Below are 26,778 nucleotides of genomic sequence, written 5' to 3'. Positions count from 1 at the left end.
TATCAATTTCTTACACACACACTTGTTATTTCATATGTTGACCAGAGGGGAGCACTTTTAAAAGCAACACATAGCCAATGTGAAAAATCCCTCCTTTTTGGGACCACCCTCATTTTGATAGATGTCACCACCAGGGGTGCAAATGAGACATTCTCTATTAGATGCAATGGTTTTCAGTATTGGGACCATGATTTCATCACCGGTCCTTATATGGAAAGCAATTTTACTTGATGTCTCAAGAAAGGTAGAAATACAAGAACACACACACACGCACGCACACACACACACACACACACACACACACACACACACACACACACACACACACACACACACACACACACACACACACACACACAGTTATGTACTTCTGTCCTTCTTGAGACCTGAGAAAAATGCCTCCCTCTTTAGTACCAGCCTTTCTAGATATATATACGTGTATTTACAACAATACTTATATATACATACTATGTAAATATAAAAATAGCTTCTTGTGAAAAATGAGTTGAAATTTCACAAGAAACACTTCAAATTTTGGCAGTTACAATAAAAGTCAAAATTTTACTCAACGCAAGTCAAAATCTTACGAGAAAAACGGAACATCTGTGCAATATTGCGATAATCGTCTCAGTTTTACAAGAAAAGCTTAAAAATTTGGCAATTTTATGATAAGAGTCGTAATTTTACTTGACAAAAATCACCATTTTATGAGAAAGCGTTATAATAATAATCTGAATTTCATCCTTTTACTCAAAAGATTTCCCTATTTTACAAGAACAACAAAAAAATTGGCAATATTGCGATAAAAGTCCGATTTTTTTTTATGACAAATGTCACCATTTTGCATAAAACAGTAACAATTTTATGACAAAATATTGCAATATTACTGAAGCAGAAAGAATATGAGAAATTGTTCCCAATTTCTAAAGACTAACTAAAGACTTTTAGTTAATTTTTTTTTAGAATGTTTTGTTTGTAATTGGTTTTTAATCTTCTTTTTTTTTTTTACTTCAAGTTATTACAGTACGTCTCTACATACATTTTTATTTTATTGGTTTAATTAATTTTGGCCAAAAGGGGCGCATTCATATTTTTTAAACACACTTGTTACATGGCCTTTCCTTTTAAAAACACTCAGTAAAGGTTTGGGAACTGAGGAGACACATTTTTGAAGCTTTTCAGGTGGAATTATTTCCCATTCTTGCTTCATGTACAGCTTAAGTTGTTAAACAGTCCGGGGTCTCCGTTGTTCTATTCCACACATTTTCAATGGGAGACAGATCTAGACTACAGGCAGGCCAGTCTAGTACCCGCACTCTTGTACTATGAAACCATGCTGTTGTAATGCTTGGCTCGGCATTGTCTTGCTGAAATAAGCAGGCGCGTCCATGATAACGTTGCTTGGATGGCGACATATGTTGCTCCAAAACCTGTGTGTACCTTTCAGCATTAGTGGTGCCTTCACAGATGTGTAAGTTACCCATGCCTTGGGCACTAAAACACCCCCATACCATCACAGATGCTGGCTTTTCCACTTTGCGTCGAAAACAATCCGGATGGTTCTTTTCCTCTTTGGTCCAGAGGACACGGCGTCCACACTTTCTAAAAACAATTTGAAATGTGGACTCGTCAGACCACAGAACACTTATCCACTTTGCATCAGTACATCTTAGATAATGGCGGCGTTTCTGGGTTTTGTTGATGAATTGCTTTGGCTTTACATAGGAGAGTTTTAACTTGCAATTACAGATGTAGCGACCAACTGTAGTTACTGACAGTGGTTTACTGACGTGTTCCTGAGCCCATGTTGTGATATCCTTTACACACTGATGTCGCTTTTTGACGCAGTACCGCCTGAGGAATCGAAAGTGACGGGCTTACCCGCCTAATTACAGTGATTTCTCCAGATTCTCTGAACCTTTTGATGATATTAAGGACCGTAGATGCTAAAATCCATAAATTCCTTGCAATGGATGGTTGAGAAATGTTATTCCTAAACAATTTGCTCAGGCATTTGTTGACAAAGTGGTGACCCACGCCCCGTCCTTGTTTATGAACGACTGAGCATGTCATGGAAGCTGCACCCAATCATGGCCCCCCACTTGTTCCCAATTAGCCTGTTCACCTGTGTGATGTTCCAAATAAGTGTTTGATGAGCATTCCTCAACTTTCTCAGTCTTTTTTGCCACTTGTGCCAGGTTCTATGAAACATGTTGCAGGCATCAAATTCCCAATAAGACATTTGCAAAAAATAACAACGCTTTTAAGGCTTGAACATTAAATATTTTGTCTTCGCAGTCTATTCAATTGAATATAAGTTGAAAAGGATTTGCATATCATTGTATTCTGTTTTTATTTACCATTTACACAACGTGACAATTTCACTGGTTTTGGGTTTTGTATAAAAAGTGCCCTTATCGCGGTGGTATTAAAACCTTTTAACAGACACGAGCGGATGGTTCGGCGTGCAGTGTAGGGAATAGCGTGGCGGAAGTTGCTGGGAAACGAATCAATACAAAACATGTGTTGTGTGTACTCACACATACACAACACACATGTTTCAGTAATGAATATGGAAAGCAAATGTCTTGCTGGAGGGGAGAGAGGGCGGAGCAGGTTGTGCTAGGGCAGATTGTGCGTTACTAGCAGGTGCACACATTGCTGCACGGATACGTCGTAAATCAGCAGGCAGCAGCGGTCAGTTTGAGGCAGCGCGCCGAATGAACGGGTCGAGAAGGTTGCAGCACCGTTATGGAAATCACAGAAGCTTTGTGATGCTGCTCTCAGACCTTCTCAGAATATTACCATCTGTTCTGTTCAGGAGACGTATGATAGATAGTAGGGAAGAGTGCTGAGATTAATTGATTAAGACCCGAATCTGGTATTTTTTCGGCACCGACCGAATCCCGCCAATCTACGCAAAAACCAACAACGCTATGTTTCGGTACCTGGGGTGCAAGTGTCGTCACGTCCGGTTGCCGAACGACTCCCTGAGAGCGAACTCGGCCAAAATAAAACTAAGTAATGTTGCAATTTCCAATGCCGACAAATTAACTGACTCAAAAACACAATTAATGCTCCACTTTTCTAAAAATGCGCGAGCTCGATGCTAATATTATCACACCTGGGTGAAGTCTTGTTTGGTTTTTGTCTGGTTTCAGGTTTCCTGTCCAGCTTCTCAGGCAAATCAGATAGTTGATATAGATGCCCATATCATTGTTCAAATGTACTTTTTACAAAAGAGAAGTGTAGGATACTTCGCTTGTTCCCTTATTTGAATTGGACTTTTCATCCATCCATTTTTCTACCGCTTGTCCCTTTTGGGTTCACTGGAGCCTATCTCAGCTGCATGTGGGCGGAAGGCGGTGTACACCCTGGACAAGTCACCACCTCATCGCAGGGCCAACACAGATAGACAGACAACATTCACACTCACATTCACACTAGAGCCCATTTAGTGTTGCCAATCAACCTATCCCCAGGTGCATGTCTTTGGAGGTGGGAGGGGCCTATCCCCAGGTGCATGTCTTTGAAGGTGGGAGGGGCCTATCCCCAGGTGCATGTCTTTGGAGGTGGGAGGGGCCTATCCCCAGGTGCATGTCTTTGGAGGTGGGAGGAAGCCGGAGTACCCGGAGGGAACCCACACAGTCACGGGGAGAACATGCAAACTCCACACAAAAAGATCCTGAGCTTTGGATGGAACTCAGGACCTTCGTATTGTGAGGCAGATACACTAACCCATCATTCTCCGTGCTACCCAATTAATTTAAAAAAAATAGTTTTTGTTTTTTTAAATCGATTAAGACTCGTTACATACAAAATAACAATTAACAAAAAAAAAATCTGATTATTTTTATTATTTTACACCCTGACTGCAAATGAGATATAACAACTGGACAATAGTTGCCATAATCGGTTATTAAAGACACACATACACACACAAACAAAAGTACCAAAAATTCCCACATAGGGGACGGCTAGGCGAGGTTGGGAGAGTGGCCGTGCCAGCAACCTGAGGGTTCCTGGTTCAATCCCCACTTTCTACCAACCTCGTCACCTCCGTTGTGTCTTTGAGCTAGACACTTCACCCTTGCTCCTGATGGGTCGTGGTTAGGGCCTTGCATGGCAGCTCCTGCCATCAGTGTGTGAATATGTGTGTGAATGGGTGAATAGTGTCAAAGCGCTTTGAGTACCTTGAAGGTAGAAAAGCGCTATACAAGTATAATCCATTTACCATAAGCCATTTACATATTGGGAATCGGCACCGTATCGGTTCAAATGTGAACGGTAGCCGTCCCGAGTTGAGCGTGTGTATGATGGAGAAGATACACAACAAGGAAGAAGGTGTGGTGCTAGCATGAAGAAGGACTGAGGGACCATTTTAACATGTTTACGCACTAATCCATCTTCCATCATGCTTCCCAATTAGTTTAATGTTAAAAATCGATTTTTTTCTTTTTTCTTTTTTTTAATTGATTAAGAATTGTGACATATAAAATTGCAATTAATTAAAAAAAACAACTTTTTTTTTTACATGCTGACTACAAATGAGATAACAACTGGACATTAGTCACTATAATCGGTTATTAAACACACACAAAACATTTTTAAAAATTCCCACGCATTGGTAATCGGCACCGTATCGGTTCAAATGTGAACGATAGCCATCCCGAGTAGAGCGTGTGTATGATGGAGAAGATACACAATAAGGAAAGATGTGTGGTGCTAGCATGAAGGACTGAGGGACCATTTTAACATGTTTACGCATTAACCCATCTTCCACCGTGCTGCCCATTTATTTAATAAAAACATCTTTTTTTTTTTTTTATTAATCAAGAATTGTGACATATAAAATTGCAATTCATTCGAAAAATATTTTCTTTTCTTTTTTACACACTGACTGCAAATGAGATAACAACTGGACAGTAGTTGCCATAATCGGTTATTAAACACACACAAAATGTTTAAAAATTCCCACGTATTTAAGGAAACGGCACCGTATCGGTTCGAATGTGAACGGTAGCAATTCCAAGTTGAGCAGGTGTATGATGGAGAAGACACACAATAAGGAATGATGTGTGGTGCTAACATGAAGAAGGACTTAGGGCCCATTTTAACATGTTTACGCACTAACCCATCTTCCACCGAGCTGCCCAATTATTTTAATTTAAAAAATCTTTTTTTTTTTTTTATCGATTAAGAATGTGACATACAAAATTGCAATTAATTCGAAAAATATTTTCCTTTTTTTTTCCACGCTGACTGCAAATGAGATATAACAACTGGACAGTAGTTGCCATAATCGGTTATTAAACACACACACACACACACACACACACACACACACACACACACACACACACACACACACACACACACACACACACACACACACAAAAGTACCAAAAATTCCCACATATTGGGAATCGGCACCGTATCGGTTCAAATGTGAACGGTAGCCATCCCGAGAAGAGCGTGTGTATGATAGAGAAGATACACAATAAGGAAAGAGGTGTGGTGCGTGAAGAAGGACTGAGGGACCATTTTAACATGTTTACGCTCTAACCCATCTTCCGCACTAACCTTATATCGTGCTTCCAAATTATTTAAATTTAAAAAATCGATTTTTATTTTTTTAATGAGTTTTTTTTTAATCGATTAAGAATTGTGACATGTAAAATTGCAATTAGTTCGAAAAAAATATATATATTTTTTACACGCTGACTGCAAATGAGATAACAACTGGACAGGAGCCGCTATAATCGGTTATTAAACACACACACAACATTTTTAAAAATTCCCACGTATTGGTAATCGGCACCGTATCGGTTCGAATGTGAACGATAGCCATCCCGAGTAGAGCGTGTGTATGATGGAGAAGATACACAATAAGGAGAGATGTGTGGTGCTAACATGAAGGTGCACTGAGGGACCATTTTAACATGTTTACGCACTAACCCATCTTCCACCGTGCTGCCCAATTATTTTAATAAAAAAATTTAAATCGATTTTTTTTAATCGATTAAGAATTCCATCCATTTTATACCGCTTATTCCCTTTTGAGGTCGCGGGGGGCGCTGGCGCCTATCTCATCTACAATCGGGCGGAAGGCGGTGTACACCCTGGACAAGTCGCCACCTCATTGCAAGGCCAACACAGATAGACAACATTCACACTCACATTCACACACTAGGGCCAATTTAGTGTTGCCAATCAACCTATCCCCAGGTGCATGTCTTTGGAAGTGGGAGGAAGCCGGAGTACCCGGAGAGAACCCACGCATTCACGGGGAGAACATGCAAACTCCACACAGAAAGATCCGAATTGTGACATAAAATTGCAATTAATTCAAAAAATGTTTTCTTTTCTTTTTTTAACACGCTGACTGCAAATGAGATAACAACTGGACAGTAGTTGCCATAATCGGTTATTAAACACACACACACAGACTGACCCATAGGTTGAAGGACAAACTGGTCCTGGGTGACAGCAAGCGGAGGCTGAACTGCTACGGTTAGCTTGGAGGAGGACAACACGCCGATGGCCTTCACCTTCACCTGGACACCAGCAGGAAGAGGAGGAGGAGGCGGGAGAAGATGAGGAGATGCAATCAAACAAAGGAGGAGAGAAAAAGAGGGGCGCTCACCTTGACTGTCACTGACGGGACAGGCAGGCCATCCATGTCTTGGATCAACGCTCGCTGCAGAACAAGACAAAACAATCAGTGTGTGTGTGTGTGTGTGTGTGTGTGTGTGTGTGTGTGTGTGTGTGTGTGTGTGTGTGTGTGTGTGTGCGTGCGTACCGATGGGCTGTCCATCCTTGAAGACACGGATGCTGACACTGTCAGGGCCTCTTCACTTTCATCTTTACGCAGGATGTCTGGGAAAGTTACAAGTGAGCTTCGTCAATGTCATCATGCTAATTACTGGCGGTGTAACGATGTCCTGTCTCTGCTGGGAGAGGAGCAGGTAAATATTCGGATAAAATGTTAGTTACTCTACTTTTAATGGACACTTCTTGAATGTTGAAAATGAGATGTAGCAAATGTTTTTTCCTCTTGCTAAAGTATTTATTTGAATAAGTTGTGAATGCATTGGCCATTCATTGTTGTTGACTTGCTTAGTTGTACCCATTAGGGATGTCGGATAGTATAGGACTGCCGACATTATCGGTCGATAAATGCTTTAAAATGAAATATTGGAAATTATCGGTTTCAAAAAGTAAAATGTATGACTTTTTAAAACGCCGCTGTACGGGGTGGTACACGGACATAGGGAGAAGTACAGAGCAGTTGCGTCTCCCAGTCATACTTGTCAACACTCACGATTTTCCTGGGAGACTCCCGAAAATCTCCCAGGTCAACCATTCTCCCGATTTCCACCTAGACAACAATATTGGGGGCGTGCCTTAAAGGCACTGCATTTGCATGCCGGCCCAATCAGATAATATCTACGGCTTTTCACACACACAAGTGAATGCAATGCATACTTGGTCAACAGCCATACAGGTCACACTGAGGGTGGCCGTATAAACAACTTTAACACTGTTACAAATATGCGCCACACTGTGAACCCACACCAAACAGGAATGACAAACACATTTCGGGAGAACATCCGCACCGTAACACAACAGAATACCCAGAACCCCTTGCAGCACTAACTCTTCCGGGACGCTACAATATACACCCCCAGCTACCCCCTACCCAAAACCCGCCCACCTCAACCTCCTCATGCTCTCTCAGGGAGAGCATGTCCCAAATTCCAAGTCGCTGTTTTGAGGCATGTTAACAAAAATAATGCACTTTGTGACTTCAATAATAAATATTGCAGTGCCATGTTGGCACTTTTTTGCCATAACTTGAGTTGATTTATTTAGGAAAACATTGTTACATTGTTTAATGCATCCAGCGGGGCATCACAACAAAATTAGACATAATAATGTGTTGATTCCAGGACTGTTGAATTGATATCGGAATCGGTAATTAAGAGTTGGACAATATCGGAATATCGGATATCGGCAAAAAAGCCATTATCGGACATCTCTAGTACCCATAATTCATTCATACATAATTCCCTCATGAGAAATAAGATGAATATAGGATCCACAGGATCCACTATTGATCTCACGGTCACAATAATGATTTTTTGTCTTGATAAATAGTGAATCAATTTCAACTCACTAAATCGTATAGTACTTACTAAACTAATATTGTTCCTGAATCGTGTGGGCTACCTTCAATTTTGATTAGAATCTAAACACCCCTACTGATAACCTACGCTGGAGGGTCGCCTCATTAGGTACACAATCTGAACGCTGGCGGCCCCCGTGTCCTACCCTGAGTCCTGCTGGCCTCGCGGATGAACTTGTGCAGCCTCTTCATCTCGGCATCCGCCTGCTCGTAGTCCACCTCTCTGGAGTCCACTTTAGGTGTGGAGAAGAAGGAGGGGTCGGTGCCCATATAGGAGCAGAGGAGGTGACCGTCCCAACTCAGGCTGACCAGGGCGCCCTTCAGCTCCCTGACAACACGGCCAGAGCACCAATTAGCCAATGAAACGGGATTGTCAAATTAATGAAGCAATCAAGCTCTGGGGTCTTGTGTCGGTGCAAACTGCTTTAGGGACGTCAAAAGTTCTGTCAAGGTTCCTGACAGGAACAGAGAGAAGCAGGAAATGCTGAGTGATGCAATAATGTGTTTTAACAGCGTGAGTGTGCGCTAACTGGTTGCAGATGTGTTGTACTTCCAGCCCAGTGAGGCGGTAACACACACACACACTTACACACACACGCATACGCACCCACACACGCACGCACACACACATTTTTGTATTTCTGACTTTTTTGGGACCTGAGAAAAATGCCTCCCTCTTTAGGACCAGCCTTTCTAGATGTATAAAGATGTGCATTTACAACATTAATAATATATACACACTATGCATATAAAAAAAAATTGGGAAAAATGTGTTGGAATTTCACAAAAAACAAATTCACAATTTCACAAGAATAACTTGGAATTTTCAGAATCAGAAACAGAATCAGAAATACTTTATTAATCCCTGAGGGGAAATTTAAATGTTCAGCACAATCCCATTCAATATCAAACATTTTGGCATTATTATAATAAAAGTCGTCATTTTACTCAGTACAAGTCAACATTTTACAAGAGAAACTGAACTTTTGAGCAATATTATGATAAAAGTTGGAATTGTACTCAATAACAGTCACAATTTTATAAGAAAAAAAAAAGCTTAACATTTTGGCAATTTTATGAAAAGAGGCTTAATTTTACTCGACAAAAGTCACAATTTTATAAGAAAAGTTTGAAATTTTGGCAATGTTATAATCCATCAATCCATTTTTTACCGCTTATTCCTTTTGGGATTGCGGGGGGCGCTGGTGCCTATCTCAGCTACAATCGGGCGGAAGGCATGTACACCCTGGACAAGTCGCCACCTCATCGCTGGGCCAACACAGATAGACAGACAACATTCACACTCAAATTTACACACTAGGGCCAATTTAGTGTTGCCAATCAACCTATCCCCAGGTGCATGTCTTTGGAAGTGGGAGGAAGCCGGAGTACCCGGAGGGAACCCACGCAGTCACGGGGAGAACATGCAAACTTCACACAGAAAGATCCCGAGCCCGGAATTTGAACCCTGACTACTCAGGAATTTCATATTGTGAGCCAGACGCACTAACCCCTTTGCCACAGTGAAGCCACAATGTTATAATAATATTCAGAATTTGACGTGCCAAAAAGATGACAAAAGTAAAAATTTTACAACAAATTTACTATTTTACAGAAACAACAAAATAATTGGCAATATTGTGATAAAAGTCTGAATTTTATATGACAAAGGTCACCATTTTGCATTAAAAAGTAATATTTTGACATAAAAAAGTTATAATTTTAAGAGAAAATATTGCAATATCACAGAAACAACATGAGAATTTGTTCACGATTTTATAAGAAAAAAGTCGACACATTGTGACAAAAAGACTTCTTTTGGTTCATTTATTTTTGGGGGAGTTTTTTGTTTGTAATTATTTTTTAATCTTCATTATTTACTTAAAGTTATTAAAGTATGTCTCTATGTACATATTTATTTATTTATATATTTCTGGCCTTAGGTGGTGCATTTCAATTTCTTACACACACTTGTTATTTCATATGTTGGCCAGAGGGGGAGCACTTCAAATTTTTACACACACTTGTTATTTCCTATGTTGACCAGAGGGGGAGCACTTTTAAAAGCGACACACAGTCAATGTGAAAAACCCCTCCTTTTTGGGACCACCCTCATTTTGATAGATGTCACCACCAGGGGTGCAAATAGATGGATAGATAGATAGATAGATAGTACTTTATTGATTCCTTCAGGAGAGTTCCTTCAGGAAAATTAAAATGAGACATTCTCTATTAGATGCAATGGTTTTCAGTATTGGGACAATGATTTATGTCCTAACTTGTTCACACCTCCTCATATGGAAGCTACTTTTCCTTCTTGATTTCTCAAGAAGGGTAGAAATACAAGACCGCGCACACACACACACACAATAACACACACACACACACACACACACACACACGGACACACACACACACGCACACACACACACACACACACACACACAGACACAATCTTGTATTTTTGACCTTCTTGAGACCTGAGAAAAATGCCTCCCTCTTTAGGACCAGCCTTTCTAGATGTATAAAGATGTGTATTTACAACATTAATAGTATATACATACTATTTAAATATTAAATATACACACTATTTAAATATTAAATAAAGCTCGTTGTAAAAAATGAGTTGGAATTTAACAAGAAAAATTTCACAATTTCACAAGAAAAAACTTGGAATTTTCAGAATCAGAATTAGAAATACTTTATTAATCCCTGAGGGGGAATTAAAATTTTCAGCACAATCCCATTCAAGATCAAACATTTTAGCAGTATTATAATAAAAGTCGTCATTTTACTCCAGGCAAGTCAAAATTTTAAAAGAAAAACTAAACATTTGAGCAATGTTATGAAAAAAGTTGGAATTTTACACAATAACAGTCACAATTTCACAAGAAAAGCTTAAAATGTTGGCAATTTTATGGACAGTGTCGTAATTTAACTCAATAAAAGTTACAATTTTATAAGAGAACTTAAAAATATTGGCAGTATTATAATAATAATCAGAATTTTACTTGGCAACAAAATGACAAAAGTCATTATTTTAATCAAAAAATGTCACTATTTTACAAGAACAACAAAAAAATTGGTAATATTGAGATAAGTCAGAATGTTATATGACAAATGTTACCATTTTGCATAAAAAAGTCATAATTTGACATAAAAAAGTCATAATTCTACGAGAAAATATTGCAATATTACAGAAAAAGAAAGAATATGACAATTTTTTTGAAACGGCTTTGTGGAATATTGTTGCCGAGTTCGATCTTCCAGGGATGCATCTACAATGAACACAGCGTAAGGTAAGATATAATAAATTTATTAAAGTAACAAAAAGAGCTAAGGAACAAAAATACTGGAGCTGAGCACAAAGGCAAATAAAAGCACTAGCGTCGAAAGCTAGGAAGCCAAATAGCTAAACTAAACTTGGCACGTAGGCACAAAAAGGTAAACAACACAATTAGCATGAGAGCTAAGAAAAAGGAAATAGTATAGCATGAAAGCTAGCGAGAATATACCTATGAGTAGTCATCTCTGTTGCACGTAGGCAAATTAGGAACCCAGGCTGAACTAACAAAAGGGGCGAGCTTAAATAAGGAAGGTGATTAGTACAACAGGTGTGCAGGGACCGTGAGTAGCAGGTGAAAACTATCTGAAACCATGGTGACAGACTAAACAGAAACTAAGGAGGTCGAACTAAACGTGATACAGAAAAGGAACAATAAACAAGAATTATGTAAAGATCCGAGTAGCGGATCGCAATATTTTTCCCGATTTTATAAAAAAAAGTCGACACATTGTGAGAAAGACTTCTTTTAGTTAATTTATTTTTCGGGTAATTTTTTGTTTTGTAATTATTTTTTAATCTTCGTTATTTACTTCAAGTTATTAAAGTATGTCTCCATATACATACTTATTTAATTTTTTCAAATTAATTTTTGGCCTAAGGTGGTGCATTTTAATTTCTTACACACACTTGTTATTTCATATGTTGACCAGAGGGGGAGCACTTTTAAAAGCGACACACAGTCAATGTGAAAAATCCCTCCTTTTTGGGACCACCCTCATTTTGATAGATGTCACCACCAGGGGTGCAAATGAGACATTCTCTATTAGATGCAATGGTTTTCAGTATTGGGACCATGATTTATGTCCTAACTTGTTCACACCTCCTCATATGGAAGCTACTTTTCCTTGTTAATGTCTCAAGAAGGGTAGAAACACAAGAACACACACACACACACACACACACACACGCGGGAGGGAGTCCAAATGAAGGCTCCACACCTGCACAGGAGGGAGTCACGGGCATTAAACGTTCACTTTAACTGCTGCGGAAACGCACTCACACACACGGCCGACTGTGACGGAAACACACTATCACACTCAAAACAAAGCTCGCACACACACACACACACACACACACACACACACACACACACACACACACACACACACACACACACACACACACAGGGGCGCTCCCTCCCGCCCACTAGTGTTGATGTTGAAGGCGAGCAAGCAGACAGGAACAAGGGACCGGGCCCACGTGCCAGGCTAATCTGAGACCCCGGGAGGTGACGCGCCCGTTTCCGCGTGCGACGCGCGCTGTACTCACGGGAAGTTGGCCACGCGCAGCGCCACCGGCACGAAGGCCAGCTGGGCGGCCCACTTGAGAGTCACGTCCTGGTAAACCAGCAGCATGTTGGTGTGGTTGCCCAGCAGCAGGTTGGTGGTGCCGTCCGTCACTAAGCAGGAACAAAACAAAAGGACTCGTTGATTGACGATCATTAAACTGCTGTTTATTTTAGGCAGGGGGAAAGAAATCACAGGTGATAAACAAAAAGGTCATTTTGTGTATGACGTGTGGCCGGAGGACAAGGTGTTAACTTTGGAGCCACGTGACCAGAGGTGCCTCGTGCTAAAAAGTAAACTTACATTTTAGGAGTGGACAAATAAAACAAAACAGTTTACTTCCAAATCGCGATTCCTATTCATACCAATTGTACATCCATTCATCATTTTTAATCATCAGTCCTACTTAAAGGGGAACTGCACTTTTGGGGGAATTTTGCCAATCATTTACAATCCTGATGTTTTTTATGCATTACAACTTGTATTATAGACCAAGTTGGCTACAATGCAGCTAATAGGAGTATTCTGCCCATAAAGCCCTCTAAACATTAGAGGACATCACCACTGCTGACCTGACTCCGCTCGAGATGGTCTCCTGCTGGCCCCACTATGGACTGGACTCTCACTATTATGTTAGATCCACTATGGACTGAACTCTCACTATTATGTTAGATCCACTATGGACTGGACTCTCACTATTATGTTAGATTAACTATGGACTGGACTATCACTATTATATTAGATCCACTATGGACTGGACTCTCACACTATTATGTTAGCTCCACTATAGACTGGGCTCTCACACTATAATGCTAGATGCACTATGGACTTGACTCTCACACTATTATGTTAGCTCCACTATGGACTAGACTCACACTATTATGTTAGCTCCACTATGGATTTGACTCTCACTATTATGTTAGATCCACTATGGACTGGACTCTCACTTTTATGTTGGATCCACTATGGACTGGACTTTCACACTATTATGTTAGCTCCACTATAGACTGGACTCTCACACTATAATGCTAGATCCACTATGGACTTGACTCTCACACTATTATGTTAGATCCACTATGGACTAGACTCACACAATTATATTAGATTTACTATGGACTAGACTCTCACTATTATGTTAGATCCACGATGGACTGGACTCTCACACTATTATCTTAGGTCTACTATGGACTGGACTCTAACTACTATGTTAGATCCACTGTGGACTGGACTCTCATTATTATGTTAGATCCACTATGAACTGGACTCTCACACTATTATGTTAGATCCACTACGGACTGTACTATCACACTATTATGTTAGATCCACTATGGACTGGACTCTCACTATTATGTTAGATCCATTATGGACTGGACTTTCACTATTATGTTAGCTCCACTATGGACTGGACTCTCACTATTATGTTAGATCCACTATGGACTGGACTGTCACTATTATGTTAGATCCACTATGGACTGGACTCTCACTATTATGTTAGATCCACAATGGACTGGACTCTCACTATTATGTAAAGCTCCACTATGGACTGGAATCTCACTATTATGTTAGATCCACTATGGACTGGACTCTCACTATTATGTTAGATCCACTATGGACTGGACTCTCACTATTATGTTAGCTCCACTATGGACTGGACTCTCACTATTATGTTAGATCCAATATGGACTGGACTCTCACTATTATGTTAGATCCACTATGGACTGGACTCTCACTATTATGTTAGATCCACAATGGACTGGACTCTCACTATTATGTTAAGCTCCACTATGGACTGGACTCTCACTATTATGTTAGATCCACTATGGACTGGACTCTCACTATTATGTTGGATCCACTATGGACTGGACTCTCACTATTATGTTAGATCCACTATGGACTGGACTCTCACTATTATGTTAGATCCACTATGGACTGTATGACTCGGCTGGGGTTTGAACTCACAACCTACCTATCTCAGGGCAGACACTCTAACCACAGGGCCACTGAGTAGGTCCCCTATAAGAAAATATATAATTGACTATTTTCTATTTCCACTTCAGCCATATAACTTTAAAGTAAGGATAGTCTTACTCAAATGCAATGTTTGGCTCCTCTACCCACCTGCACATGACCACAGTTCCTCTCTGCTCATGTTGTTAATGCACGGTTTGCTTCTACCACCCAAACTGTGTTTAGTACCCACAGAACTCCCGGAACATTTAAGTTAGGCTAACTTTGCATGGGCACAAATGAGAAACGTGCACAAAAAAAGGCAGAGATGACATCACTTGGCATGGCTGACATATAGCTGAGTTACATATACACCTTCTGCTGCGGTCCACGCCGAGCATCAGGCGCTATAAATACGAGACGTCCGGCCCATCCCACCAACGGTGCAGCCACCGCCGAGTTTGACGTGAGGTGACGGCCACACGCAGCGCTGGGGGGTTGAAAGATGGCGGTCAGCAGGGGGTCTTAATGACAGAGTGTGTGTTGCTCGCTCGCCAAAACAAACACACACCCTCAATATTATTTACATCATAATTATACCAATAACTCAGAATGCCAAGGTTTTTACTCCCAACAGTGGAGGGTCATTCCACCCAAAATGTGCCATTTCCCTAGAATACAGTTAAAATATTAAATGTAATACTTGGAAATAAAAAGGATAAATCACTTTCTGTAGAGACTAGTGTGAATGCTCCAATTCTGAAGCTGAACTGAAATGATGGAATGAAGAATAAATGCAAGAATAGTTTGAATGTTGAAATGGTTTGAATTTGAAATAAATGATAAATGATAAATGGGTTGTACTTGTATAGCGCTTTTCTACCTTCAAGGTACTCAAAGCGCTTTGACACTACTTCCACATTTACCCATTCACACACTGATGGAGGGAGCTGCCATGCAAGGCGCTAACCAGCACCCAGCAGGAGCAAGGGTGAAGTGTCTTGCTCAGGACACAACGGACTTGACGAGGTTGGTACTAGGTGGGGATTGAACCAGGGACCCTCGGCTTGCGCACGGCCACTCTCCCCACTGCGCCACGCCGTCCCCAAAACATTGTCAACATTATTTTGAGAGCAAATTATCAATGATGTACTAATACATAATAATATTGCAATAATATTGATGTAATTATACATAGTAGTTACACCGTTTCAAATGCAATAAACTATCTTTACTTGTATATTTTATCATTATAAATGGAATGTTAGCTTTTAAATATCCAAGTAAAATTTTAAAACAAAAAATAATAAATATTCTCTGTCAGAAACAAAAGAGTTTATGTCTTTGTTAAGGGTTTAGGAGGAGGGGGTGGAGTACCTTACAATATACACAACCAAAACAATAAATAAAATGGCTAAATAAAGTTATTGCGACCATCCGGTTAACCATTATGGTTTAAGTTAACTTTATACATGTTACATAGATGGGTGAAAATGTGACTGTAATTTGATCAAATTTGGATAGATTTATTTCAGGAGCGAAACACTAATTAAAAGGGTCAAACCTGTATTTGCATGTGTGCTACTTTTTTTTAATTTCACTATACCTACAACGTATTTTTAGTCGCAAATAGACTAAATTGCTCACACTGTACAGCTCGGCACTCACACACACAAATATGTATATGTTTTCTTTATTTAGGACAAAGCTTTGTATCGTTATTATTAGCTGTTTGTCAACATTTTGACTTGTTCTTATTGTGTTTCTTGCTGTTTTTCCATTTCTTTTATTCTTTAATTTACCGAGGGCTAATTACAAATGAGTCACGGGCCACAGATGGCCCCTGTGCCGCACTGTGGGCATCACTGCTGTAGAAGCCAACTGTTTATGGCCAATATAATCTTAGTACTGTAGTGTATTTGTTCTTCCTATGGTCACATGTGTCACAGGGTTGTCTTACGTCAGCGCCGGAAACAGTAAAATCAGTTGTTCACCTGGCGGGTTTTTTCTGTGTGATAAAAGAGGGGATAAACGGAAGTCCTTTAACTGTCGCCTTGTTTTATAATATACTACTGTCTTAGCTCAAGTCAATATTTGGTTTTGTATGCACAATAAATCAGCACAAAATCCATACTTTGCAGCAATGTTGACAAGCTCAATTATTTGGCTGGTTTGTTCCTGTTGCAGGCGAGCGATGACGGTCGTGGTTGAGGAAAGAGTTTTTTGATGTTGGATGCTCGAAAATGTCCGATGCATTGCAATGACCAGCCTTAAAGGGGAACTGTACTTTTTTGGGAATTTTGACTATTGTTCACAATCATTATAAGAGACAAGAATAGAGAGTCTTCGAGTCACCGTTGTAGCCTTCAAAGTCCTCTAAAACAACTTCAAAACCCTCCAGCAACGTTTTGTCTACACTAGGGGTGTAACGGTAGACAAACATTTCGGTTCGGTACGTACGTCGGGTTAGAGGTCACGGTTCGGTTCATTTTTGGTACAGTAAGAAAACAACAAAATATATATTTTTTGGTTATTTATCTACCAAATTTGTAAACAATGGCATAGCATACATATACACACCGGGTCCATTGCCAGGGTTGATGTGGTCAACATATATAAAATAAAAACTAAATAAGATAAGGCTCTGAATGGTTTCTTAACAAAACCTTTCTACATATAAAGTGCTTTTTCTGATTGATTGAGACTTTTATTAGTTGATTGCACAGTACAGTACATACTCCGTACAACTGACCACTAAATAGTAAAACCCCAATAAGTTTTTCAACTTGTTTAAGTCGGGGTCCACGTTAATAAACATTAAACTGCCTCAGGTTGTTGCTCTGATTAAATAAAATGACAAAACTTTTCTTCTACATATACAAAGTGCGACATTAAACAGTCTCAGCCTCATATTAACTTTTCTTTTTCCCCCCAGTCTGGCTAACTTGGCAGTAAGAGGATTTATGGGCTCATTGTTCTTCCACCATAGAAGTGGGTCAAAATCTGGTTTGTAATGCAATATGGACTTAAATCTGCTGCAATAAAAACATTTGTTATTGCTTTAGCCCTGCCTGACTCGCCGAGAAGAGGCTGCTTGAATGCGGTGTCGACGCTTCAAATGGGTTAGCATGTGTTATGAGAGTAGTGTATGTGTGTGTGTGTGGCCCTTTAATATGTGACAGCATGTGAGATGAATGAGTGGGCGAGCGAGGTGAGGGAGCGGTAGCATGAGTGCGGGGAGTGGCTAGTGTTTTGTTGGATTGGCTGTGCGCAAGACATCAATAAAGCCACAATTTGCAACTAATCGCAAGACTCTTCATTTACCCTTGGGTCCGGAGCTGTGGAGACCCACTGCCGGGTAGAGTGAAGCGTGTTGCCCCCGAGAATACATCAGCCGTGGAGGAGTGTCTCCCCTGCACTCCATGACTACGGTCTGGGAGCCGGAAGCAGAAAAGGTGCAACACGTTTGACGTGTTGTCAGAAGCAGCTGCTGAACAATGTCGGCAAACCTCAGTCCTCCATTGTTGTATCGCGCAGCCAAAGTGTTCCCAAACGGGAGATCTTAACGACGCAGGAGGGTCTTCAAGCTCTGGCTTTTACACGTTGTCCGAGCCCGGTCACTGCTAGCATGTGTACTCGTTCGGTACACCTCCGAACCGAACCGAAACACCCATATCGAAACGGTTCATTACAAATACACGTACCGTTACATCCCTAGTATACAAAGTGCAAGTCTATACAGTATATAAGGTCGTAACAGCATAACAAAATGCAATATGTTCATGATTTTGGTATTTTGATCATTTTATTTATTTCCAGGACGGATTTCTTCCGCGCATTAACTTCTGTTTCCATAACAGCATATTTCCAACTTCCGGCAACAATTTTTGTTCCTAAAGTACTTCCGGGATCAAACACAAGTGTGTTTTCTAATAATGGCCAACTTGGTAACAGACAACAAAGATGACTATTTTTGGACAAATGAGGATTCACAACCTTATACTTTTGATGCTAAATATACCGCTGCTTATAGAAGCGAACACGAAGAAAGAGTGAGACGTTGGAGCATACAGAAGCCGGGAGAGTGAGGTGAAAACGATTTTGCCGCTATAAATATGGAACTGAGAGCCAAGCTATTTTGACATAAATGGAGTGCATACCCAAAATCAACAGGAAACGTCACCGGCCAGTTGGACAAGACAAATAACCGTCCATCGAGTGAGTCACTTTAATATGGATCATGATAGACGCAGCACGCCATGTGTGTTAGTACAACTCCTGTACATACGCTCGCTGTGTACAAACAAAACATGAAATGTGGGCTAATACTTTACCTACACTTTAATAAGATTGTTCATGTTTTTCAGTCAGTACAAATTGGTGTCATATCGCAGTGTTGTGCATTCCGAACTCAAACGCATTTCGTGTTGCATCTTCTTGCTGTCGTTGGGTTTTACAGCTAATACAGTAGCATGCTGATGTGTTACAACGCTAGAAAAAGAGTTCCTCAGTCCAAAGTTAGTCCAAGACTGGCCCGCAATTCCCTCCATCTTGAATATGCCAGACCAATATTTATTCGTGTTTTGGCTCTTATTTGTATTTTTGGACGTAGAGCGACTTTATTTTCTTCCTTTGATTTCCTCTTTTTAGGTTTTTTTAGCAGTATATGCTGATTGTAGCTGAGATAGGCATCAGCGCCCCCCGCGGCCCCAAAGGGAATAAGCGGTAGGAAATGGATGGATGCTATAAAGGCCAGCGCCGTATTGCCATGTTCGGCACCCATGCTTTACTGAAACCAAGTTTGTACTGTGCACACGCTTCACTATATATTACGTCAGCCAATGAGGAGGCTCTTTAATGGGCTCTGCTTACCCCTCCTTTCTCTAAATCCTGTGGTTGGAACTGGAGAGGTTGGTTAACAAATGATTTTGTCTCTTTGGGTTTTATTTACTAAAATAAGTAATTATAAAGGCACAGACAGCACGCAGACATACAATTTGTTTCAGAAATTATTACTGTTGTGATATACTGTATAATGTGAATGAATTTTTTGGTTGTTAAAGAATATAACTTAGGTACTCAAACTTTAAAATAATTAATTGTATGATTGAAGTCGGTGGATGGAAACGTATTAAATGTTGCCACAGATGCCATTAGAAAAACACTTAACAAATGAAAACAAAAGATGATAAACATATCTAAACACTCAATATAAATACCATGGGTCTTAAGAAGCCAGAACAATATTTAATGTTTTTCTTCTGCCATAAAAAGTATATTGTAATTTATTTCTTACATAAAACTTGTGTGAATATTATAAAGTGGAAGAAATACAGGTGCTGTTCATATTACTAGAATATCACGAAAAAGTTGATTCACTTCAGTAATTACATTCAGAATGTGAAACTTACATATTATATCAATTCATTACACACATAGTGATATATTTCAAATGTTTATTTCTTTAAATTTGGATGATTAGTACTGACAATTACTGAAAATCCCAAATTCAGTATCTCAGAAAATTAGAATATTAGTTATGACTAGTACCAAAAAATATTTTTTAGAAATGTGGGCCAACTGAAAAGTATGAACATGGAAATTTTCAGCATGTACGGCAATCAATACTTAGTTGCAGCTCCTTTTGACTGAATTGCTGCAGCAATACGGCGTGGCATGGAGTCGATCAGTCTGTTGCACTCCTCAGGTGTTATGAGAGCCCAGGTTGCTTTAATAGTGGCCTTCAGCTCTTCAGCATTGTTGGGTCTGGCCTCTCGCATCTTCCGCTTCACAATACCCCATAGGTTTTCTATGGAGTTAAGGTCAGGTGAGTTTGCAGGCCAATCAAGAACAGGGATACCATGGTCCTTAAACCAGGTACTGTTAGATTTGGCACTGTGTGCAGGTGACCAGTCATGTTGGAAAATGAAATCTTCACCTTCATAAAATTGGTCCGTGGCAGGCAGCATAAAGTGTTCTAAAACTTCCTCGTAGACTGCTGCATTGACCCTAGATCTCAGGAAACACAGTGGACCAACACCAGCAGATGACATGGCACCCCAGACCATTACCTATTGAGGAAATTTGACACTGGACTTCAGGCAACATGGATTCTGTTTCTCTCCTGTCTTCCTCCAGACTCTGGGACCTTGATTTCCAAAGGAGATACAAACATTACTTTCATCTGAAAACATAACTTTGGACCACTCAGCAGCAGTCCAGTCCTTTTTGTCTTGAGCCCAGGCGAGACGCTTTTGACGTTGTCTCTTATTCAAGAGTGGCTTTACACAAGGAATGCGACAGCTGAAGCCCATATCTTGCATACGTCGGTGCGTGGTGGTTCTTGAAGCACTGACTCCAGCTGCAGTCCACTCTTTGTGGATCTCCCCCACGTTTTTGAATCGGTTTTGTTTGACAATCCTCTCCAGGGCACGGTTATCACTCTTGCTTGTACACTTTTTTTCTGCCACATCTTTGTCTTCCCTTCGCCTCTCTATTAATGTGCTTGGACACAGAGCTCTGGGAACATCCAACCTCTTTGGCAATTACCTTTTGTGTCTTGCCCTCCTTCTTTAAAGTATCAATGGTCATATTTTGGACAGTTGTCAAGTCAGCAATCTTCCCCATGATTGTGTGTCATACAGAATCAAAACGAGAGACCATTTAAAGGCTTTTCCAGGTGTTTTGAGTTAGTTAGCTAATTAGAGTGTGGCACCAGGTGTCTTCAATATCTGACCTTTTCACCATATTCAAATTTTTGAGATGTTGAATTTAGGGTTTTCATTGGTTGTCAGCTAAAATCATCTCCTTTTTGGCAAAAAACACTTGAAATGTATCAGTCTGTTTGGAATGAATGTATACATTCTACAAGTTTGACCTTCTAAATGGAATTAATGAAATAAATCAACTCTTTCATGATATTCCAATAATATGACCAGCACCTGTAAATGTGTACCTATTGAGCACATTCAAAAATACCGCAATGATTGCGGTCACAATAACCCTAATAAGAAGTTTGAACGTCGCTACAACCCTATTATATGTATGTATATATATATATATATATATATATATATATATTAGGGCTGTGAATCTTTGGGTGTTCCATGATTCGATCCAATATCGATTCTTGGGGTCACAATTCGATAATTTGATTTTTTTCGATTCGATTATCGATTCAAAAACGATATTTTTCCGATTCAAAACGATTCTGTAGCCCTGCGATGAGGTGGCGACTTGTCCAGGGTGTACCCTGCCTTCCGCCCGATTGTAGCTGAGATAGGCGCCAGCGCCCCCCGCGACCCCGAAAGGGAATAAGTGGTAGAAAATGGATGGATGGAAAACAATTCTGTATTCATTCAATACATAAGATTTCAGCAGGATCTACCCCAGTCTGCTGACATGCTAGCAGAGTAGTAGATTTAAAAAAAAAAAAAGCTTTTATAATTGTAAAGGACAATGTTTTATCAACTGATTGCAATAATGTAAATTTGTTTTAACTATTACACGAACCAAAACTATTACTTATTTTATCTTTGTGAAAATATTGGACACAGTGTGTTGTCAAGCTTATGAGATGCGATGCAAGTGTAAGCCACTGTGACACTATTGTTCTTCTTTTATTTTTATAAATGTCTAATGATAAAGTCAATGAGGGATTTTTAATCACTGCTAAGCTGAAATTATAACTAATATTGATACTGTTTTCTATAATATTCATTTTTGTTTCACTACTTTTGGTTTGTTCTGTGTCGTGTTTGTGTTTTCTCTCAATTGCTCTGTTTATTGCAGTTCTGAGTGTTGCTGGGTCAGGTTTGGTTTTGTAATTGGATTGCATTGTTATGGTATTGCTGTGTATTGTTTAGTTGGTTTGATAAAAAACAAAAAAGAAGCGATTTAAAAAAAATGAGAATCGATTCTGAATCGCACGTGAGAATCGCGATTCAAATTCGAATCGATTTTTCCCCACACCACTAATACATATATATATATATCTTTTTATTTTGTGAACCTTAGTTATAAACTGCAACATTTACAAACATTCGAGAAATAATAATAAACAAAATAACTACAAAAACAGTACAAATCAGCGCTAGGGGGTTGTAAACTCAAAGTAACTAAAATAGAATTAAATATATACAAACACGCATATATATATATATATATATATATAAATAAACACACACACACATATATATATACATACATACACAAACACAAATATATATACATACATACATACACACATATATATATGTATATATATACATACATACACACACACATATATATATATACACACATATACAGTGTATATATACATATACACACACACACATATATACATACATACATACATACATACATATATATATATATATATATATATATATATATGTACACATATATATATATATATATATATATATATATATATATACACACACATATATATCTACACACACACACACACACCAAGGTGCAAAGCAATAGGGTCACAAATGTTCAGCAAAAAATCTAAATTTTGAACACGGCATCATCGTTTTCACAGCTTTTTGACAACCCTAAAACATTCCCGCAATAGTTTGGCCCAAATCGATGTCACCAATGTAGCTGCAAGCATAAGAACAACTTAGCTCAAAGTAAACACATTTTATAAGTTAACACTTGGCACACAGCATCAAGTGTTGTAATTGGGGGTTAAATCACCAAAAATGATTCCAGGGCGCTGCCACAGCTGCTGCTCACTGCTCCCCTCACCTTACAGGGGGTGAACTGAGGGATGGGTCACATTTCCCCACAACTAGTGTGTGTGTGTGTGACAATCATTGCAACTTTGCTTTAATTTAGCTGAATTTGATTGAATGCAGACGACACCGGAAGTCCCCTCATTGTTGACTAGGTTTAAAAACAGGTGAACACACCAACATCCGAAACTGACATAACAAGCAGAAATGTTTTGATAGAAAGACTGCATAAACACAACAAAATTATACTTAGTCAGACGTTTTAATTGAAATAACTTTGGAATCATATTAGCCTGCACTGTTAATGCTTTCACGCGCGCTGCCATCGTCTTCACAAATATTTTGGTAAACATTTAAAAACACCACCATCATTGTTCTAATATTTAAATACAACACCACAAACCACACAATTAGGCAGCAAACATGATCGGTATTTGTGAGCATTTTCCGAAGCCACCATTCTTCAGGCGGCAAAGTTGTTTTTCCACCGAAGCTAGCTGACTTTAGCTAAAGCTAGTCATGCTCGTATAAGTAGCATTATTTACTTAGTTTAAATAGTTTAAATTTTGAGATAGTTTGAAAGTTGAATTGGTTAAAATGTTGAAATGGTTTGAATGGTTAAAATGTTGAAATGGTTGGAATGTTGAAATGGTTTGACTAGTAAAATGGTTGGAATGGTAAAATGGTGTACATGTTGAAATGGTTTGAACGTTAAAATGGTTTGAACGTTAAAATGGTTTGAATGTTGAAATGGTTTACATGTTGAAATCAGTTAAATGCTGACATCATTTAAATGCTGAAAATGGTTAAAATGTTGAAACTGTTTAAATGTTGAAATGCTTTGAATGTTAAAATCATTTAAATTCTGAAATTGTTTAAATGGTGAAAAGGGTTAAAATGGTAAAATGGTAAAAATGTTGAAATGGTTTAAGTGTGGAAATGGTGTTAATGTTGAAATGCATTAAATGTTGAAATATATTTAAATGTTGAAATTATTTAAATTTTGAACTGGTTTAAACGTGGAAATTATTTAAATGTTGAAATTATTTAAATGTTGAAATTATTTACATTTTTAACTTGTTTAAAAGTTGTAATGGTTTAAATGTTGAAATGGTTTGAATGTTGAAATGGTTTAATGTTGAAATGGTTTACTGTTGAAATTGTTTAATGTTGAAATGGTTTGAATAGTAAAATGGTTTGAATAGTAAAATGGTTTGAATAGTAAAATGGTTTGAATAGTAAAATGGTTTACATGTTGAAATGGTTTAAATGTTGACATGGTTTGAATGTTGAAATGGTTTGAATGATGAAATGGTTTGAATGATGAAATGGTTTACATGTTGAAATGGTTTGAATGTTGCAATGCTTTGAATTTTGAAATCATTTAAATGGTGAAAATGGTTAAAATGTTGAAATGGTAGAAATGTTGAGATGGTTTTAATGTTGAAATGCCTAACATGTTGAATCTATTTAAATGTTGACATGGTTTGAATGTTGAAATACTTTGAATGTTAAAATCATTTAAATGCTGAAATCATTTAAAAAGGTGAAAATGGTTAAAATGTTGAATTGGTTGAAATGTTGAGATGGTTTGAATGTTGAAATTATTTAAATGTTGAACTGGTTTGAATGTTGAAATGGTTCAAATGTTGAAATGCTTTGAATGTCGAACTGGTTTGAATGTTGAAATGGTTTCAATGTTGAAATGATTTGAAGGTAATTGTTTGAATGTTAAAATGCTTTGAATGTTGAAATCATTTGAATGGTGAAAATGATTAAAATGTTGAAATGGTAGAAATGTTTAGATGGTTTGAATGTTGAAATTATTTAAATGTTGAACTGGTTTAAATGTTGAAATGGTTTACATGTTGAAATGGTTTAAATGTTGAAATGCTTTGAATGTTAAAATCATTTAAATGTGAAAATGGTTAAAATGTTGAAATGGTAGAATTGCTGAAATGGTTTACATGTTGACATGGTTTACATGTTCACATGGTTTACATGTGAAATGGTTTGAATGTTGACATGGTTTACATGTTGAAATTATTTAAGAAACATATGTATTTTAAATAATCAATTATAAAATGTAGATAAAATAATTTTCATTTTATTTAATTAATTAATTTATATTTATCTTTATATATTTCAGTACTATGCATTTTGAATACAATTAAAATCAAAAGTAAAGTAACTTATACTAACAGTTTAGTGTCAATAAGAGTGAATGAGTGAGCTTTGGGCACCTCTGTGGTGGAAAAGGTAGGCGCCGAAGTCAAAAAGGTTAAGAAACCCTGCTGTACGCCATAATCATCAAAATTCTGACATGAAGCAATTTCTGTAGAGACTAGTGTGAATGCTCCAATTCTGAAGCTGATCTGAAACACTAATGGAATGTAGAATAAATGTAAGAATAGTTTGAATGTCAAAATGGTTTGAATGTTCCATCCATTGAAATGGTTTAAACGTTGAAATGGTTTACATGTTGAAATGGTTTGAATGTTGAAATGGTATAAATGTTGAAACGCTTAGAATTTTGAATTCATTTAAAAGCTGAAGTCATTTAAATGAGTATGATACCGTGTGGGTGGCTCCCAGTGCCACCCACTATGGTTAAATATAACTTAGTTATTTGGTTTTCACTATGTAAAGCAAAGTCCTGTGGAGAGTGCTCAGAGAGTATGGAGTATCAGACTGTATGATTGTGGCGGTCCGCTCCCTGTATGATCAGTTTCAGGGCTTGGTCCGCATTGGACCCGTTTCCAGTGAGGGTTGGACTCCGCCAAGGCTGCCCTTTGTCAGAGACTCTGTTCACAATTTTTATGGACATAATTTCTAGGCGCAGTCAGGGCGTTGAGGGGATCCGGTTTGGTGGCTGCAGGATTAGGTCTCTGCTTTTTGCAGACGATATGGTCCTGATGGCTTCATCTGGCCAGGATCTTCAGCTCTCACTGGATCGGCAGCCGAGTGTGAAGCGACTGGGATGAGAATCAGCATCTCCATGTCCGAGTCTATGGTGTAGTGCCATAGGGAGGAGACCCTGCCCCAAGTGGAGGAGTTCAAGTACCTCTGAGTCTTGTTCACGAGTGAGGGAATAGCGGATCGTAAGATCGACAGGCGGATCGGTGCGGCGTCTTCAGTAATGTGGACGCTGTATCGATCCACAAAGCTCTCAATTTACCGGCGGATCTACGTTTCCATCCTCACTTATGGTCATGAGCTTTGGGTTATGACCGAAAGGACAAGATTTTGGGTAAAAGCGGCCAA

At 38.8% G+C, this 26,778-nt stretch overlaps 1 protein-coding gene across 2 annotated transcripts in view; it reads right to left on the bottom strand.

Annotated features, from left to right (window-relative positions):
- The window catches only part of bbs9 (Bardet-Biedl syndrome 9), a 327,542-nt gene that overhangs the window by 268,429 nt on the left and 32,335 nt on the right, over positions 1-26,778 (bottom strand). For both annotated transcript variants that reach the window (XM_061915390.1, XM_061915391.1), the window contains exons 9-13: positions 12,804-12,933; positions 8,335-8,516; positions 6,803-6,879; positions 6,647-6,700; positions 6,455-6,557 (exon numbers count right to left, since the gene is read on the bottom strand). In XM_061915390.1, the coding sequence (XP_061771374.1) occupies positions 6,455-6,557; positions 6,647-6,700; positions 6,803-6,879; positions 8,335-8,516; positions 12,804-12,933 (546 nt within the window). The remainder of the gene's footprint in view (positions 1-6,454; positions 6,558-6,646; positions 6,701-6,802; positions 6,880-8,334; positions 8,517-12,803; positions 12,934-26,778) is intronic.

Source organism: Nerophis ophidion, linkage group LG11, assembly GCF_033978795.1.
Source record: "Nerophis ophidion isolate RoL-2023_Sa linkage group LG11, RoL_Noph_v1.0, whole genome shotgun sequence".
NCBI classification, from domain to species: domain Eukaryota; kingdom Metazoa; phylum Chordata; class Actinopteri; order Syngnathiformes; family Syngnathidae; genus Nerophis; species Nerophis ophidion.
Note: the sequence above shows the minus strand (reverse complement) of the source record. Positions and strands in the feature narration are given on the sequence as shown.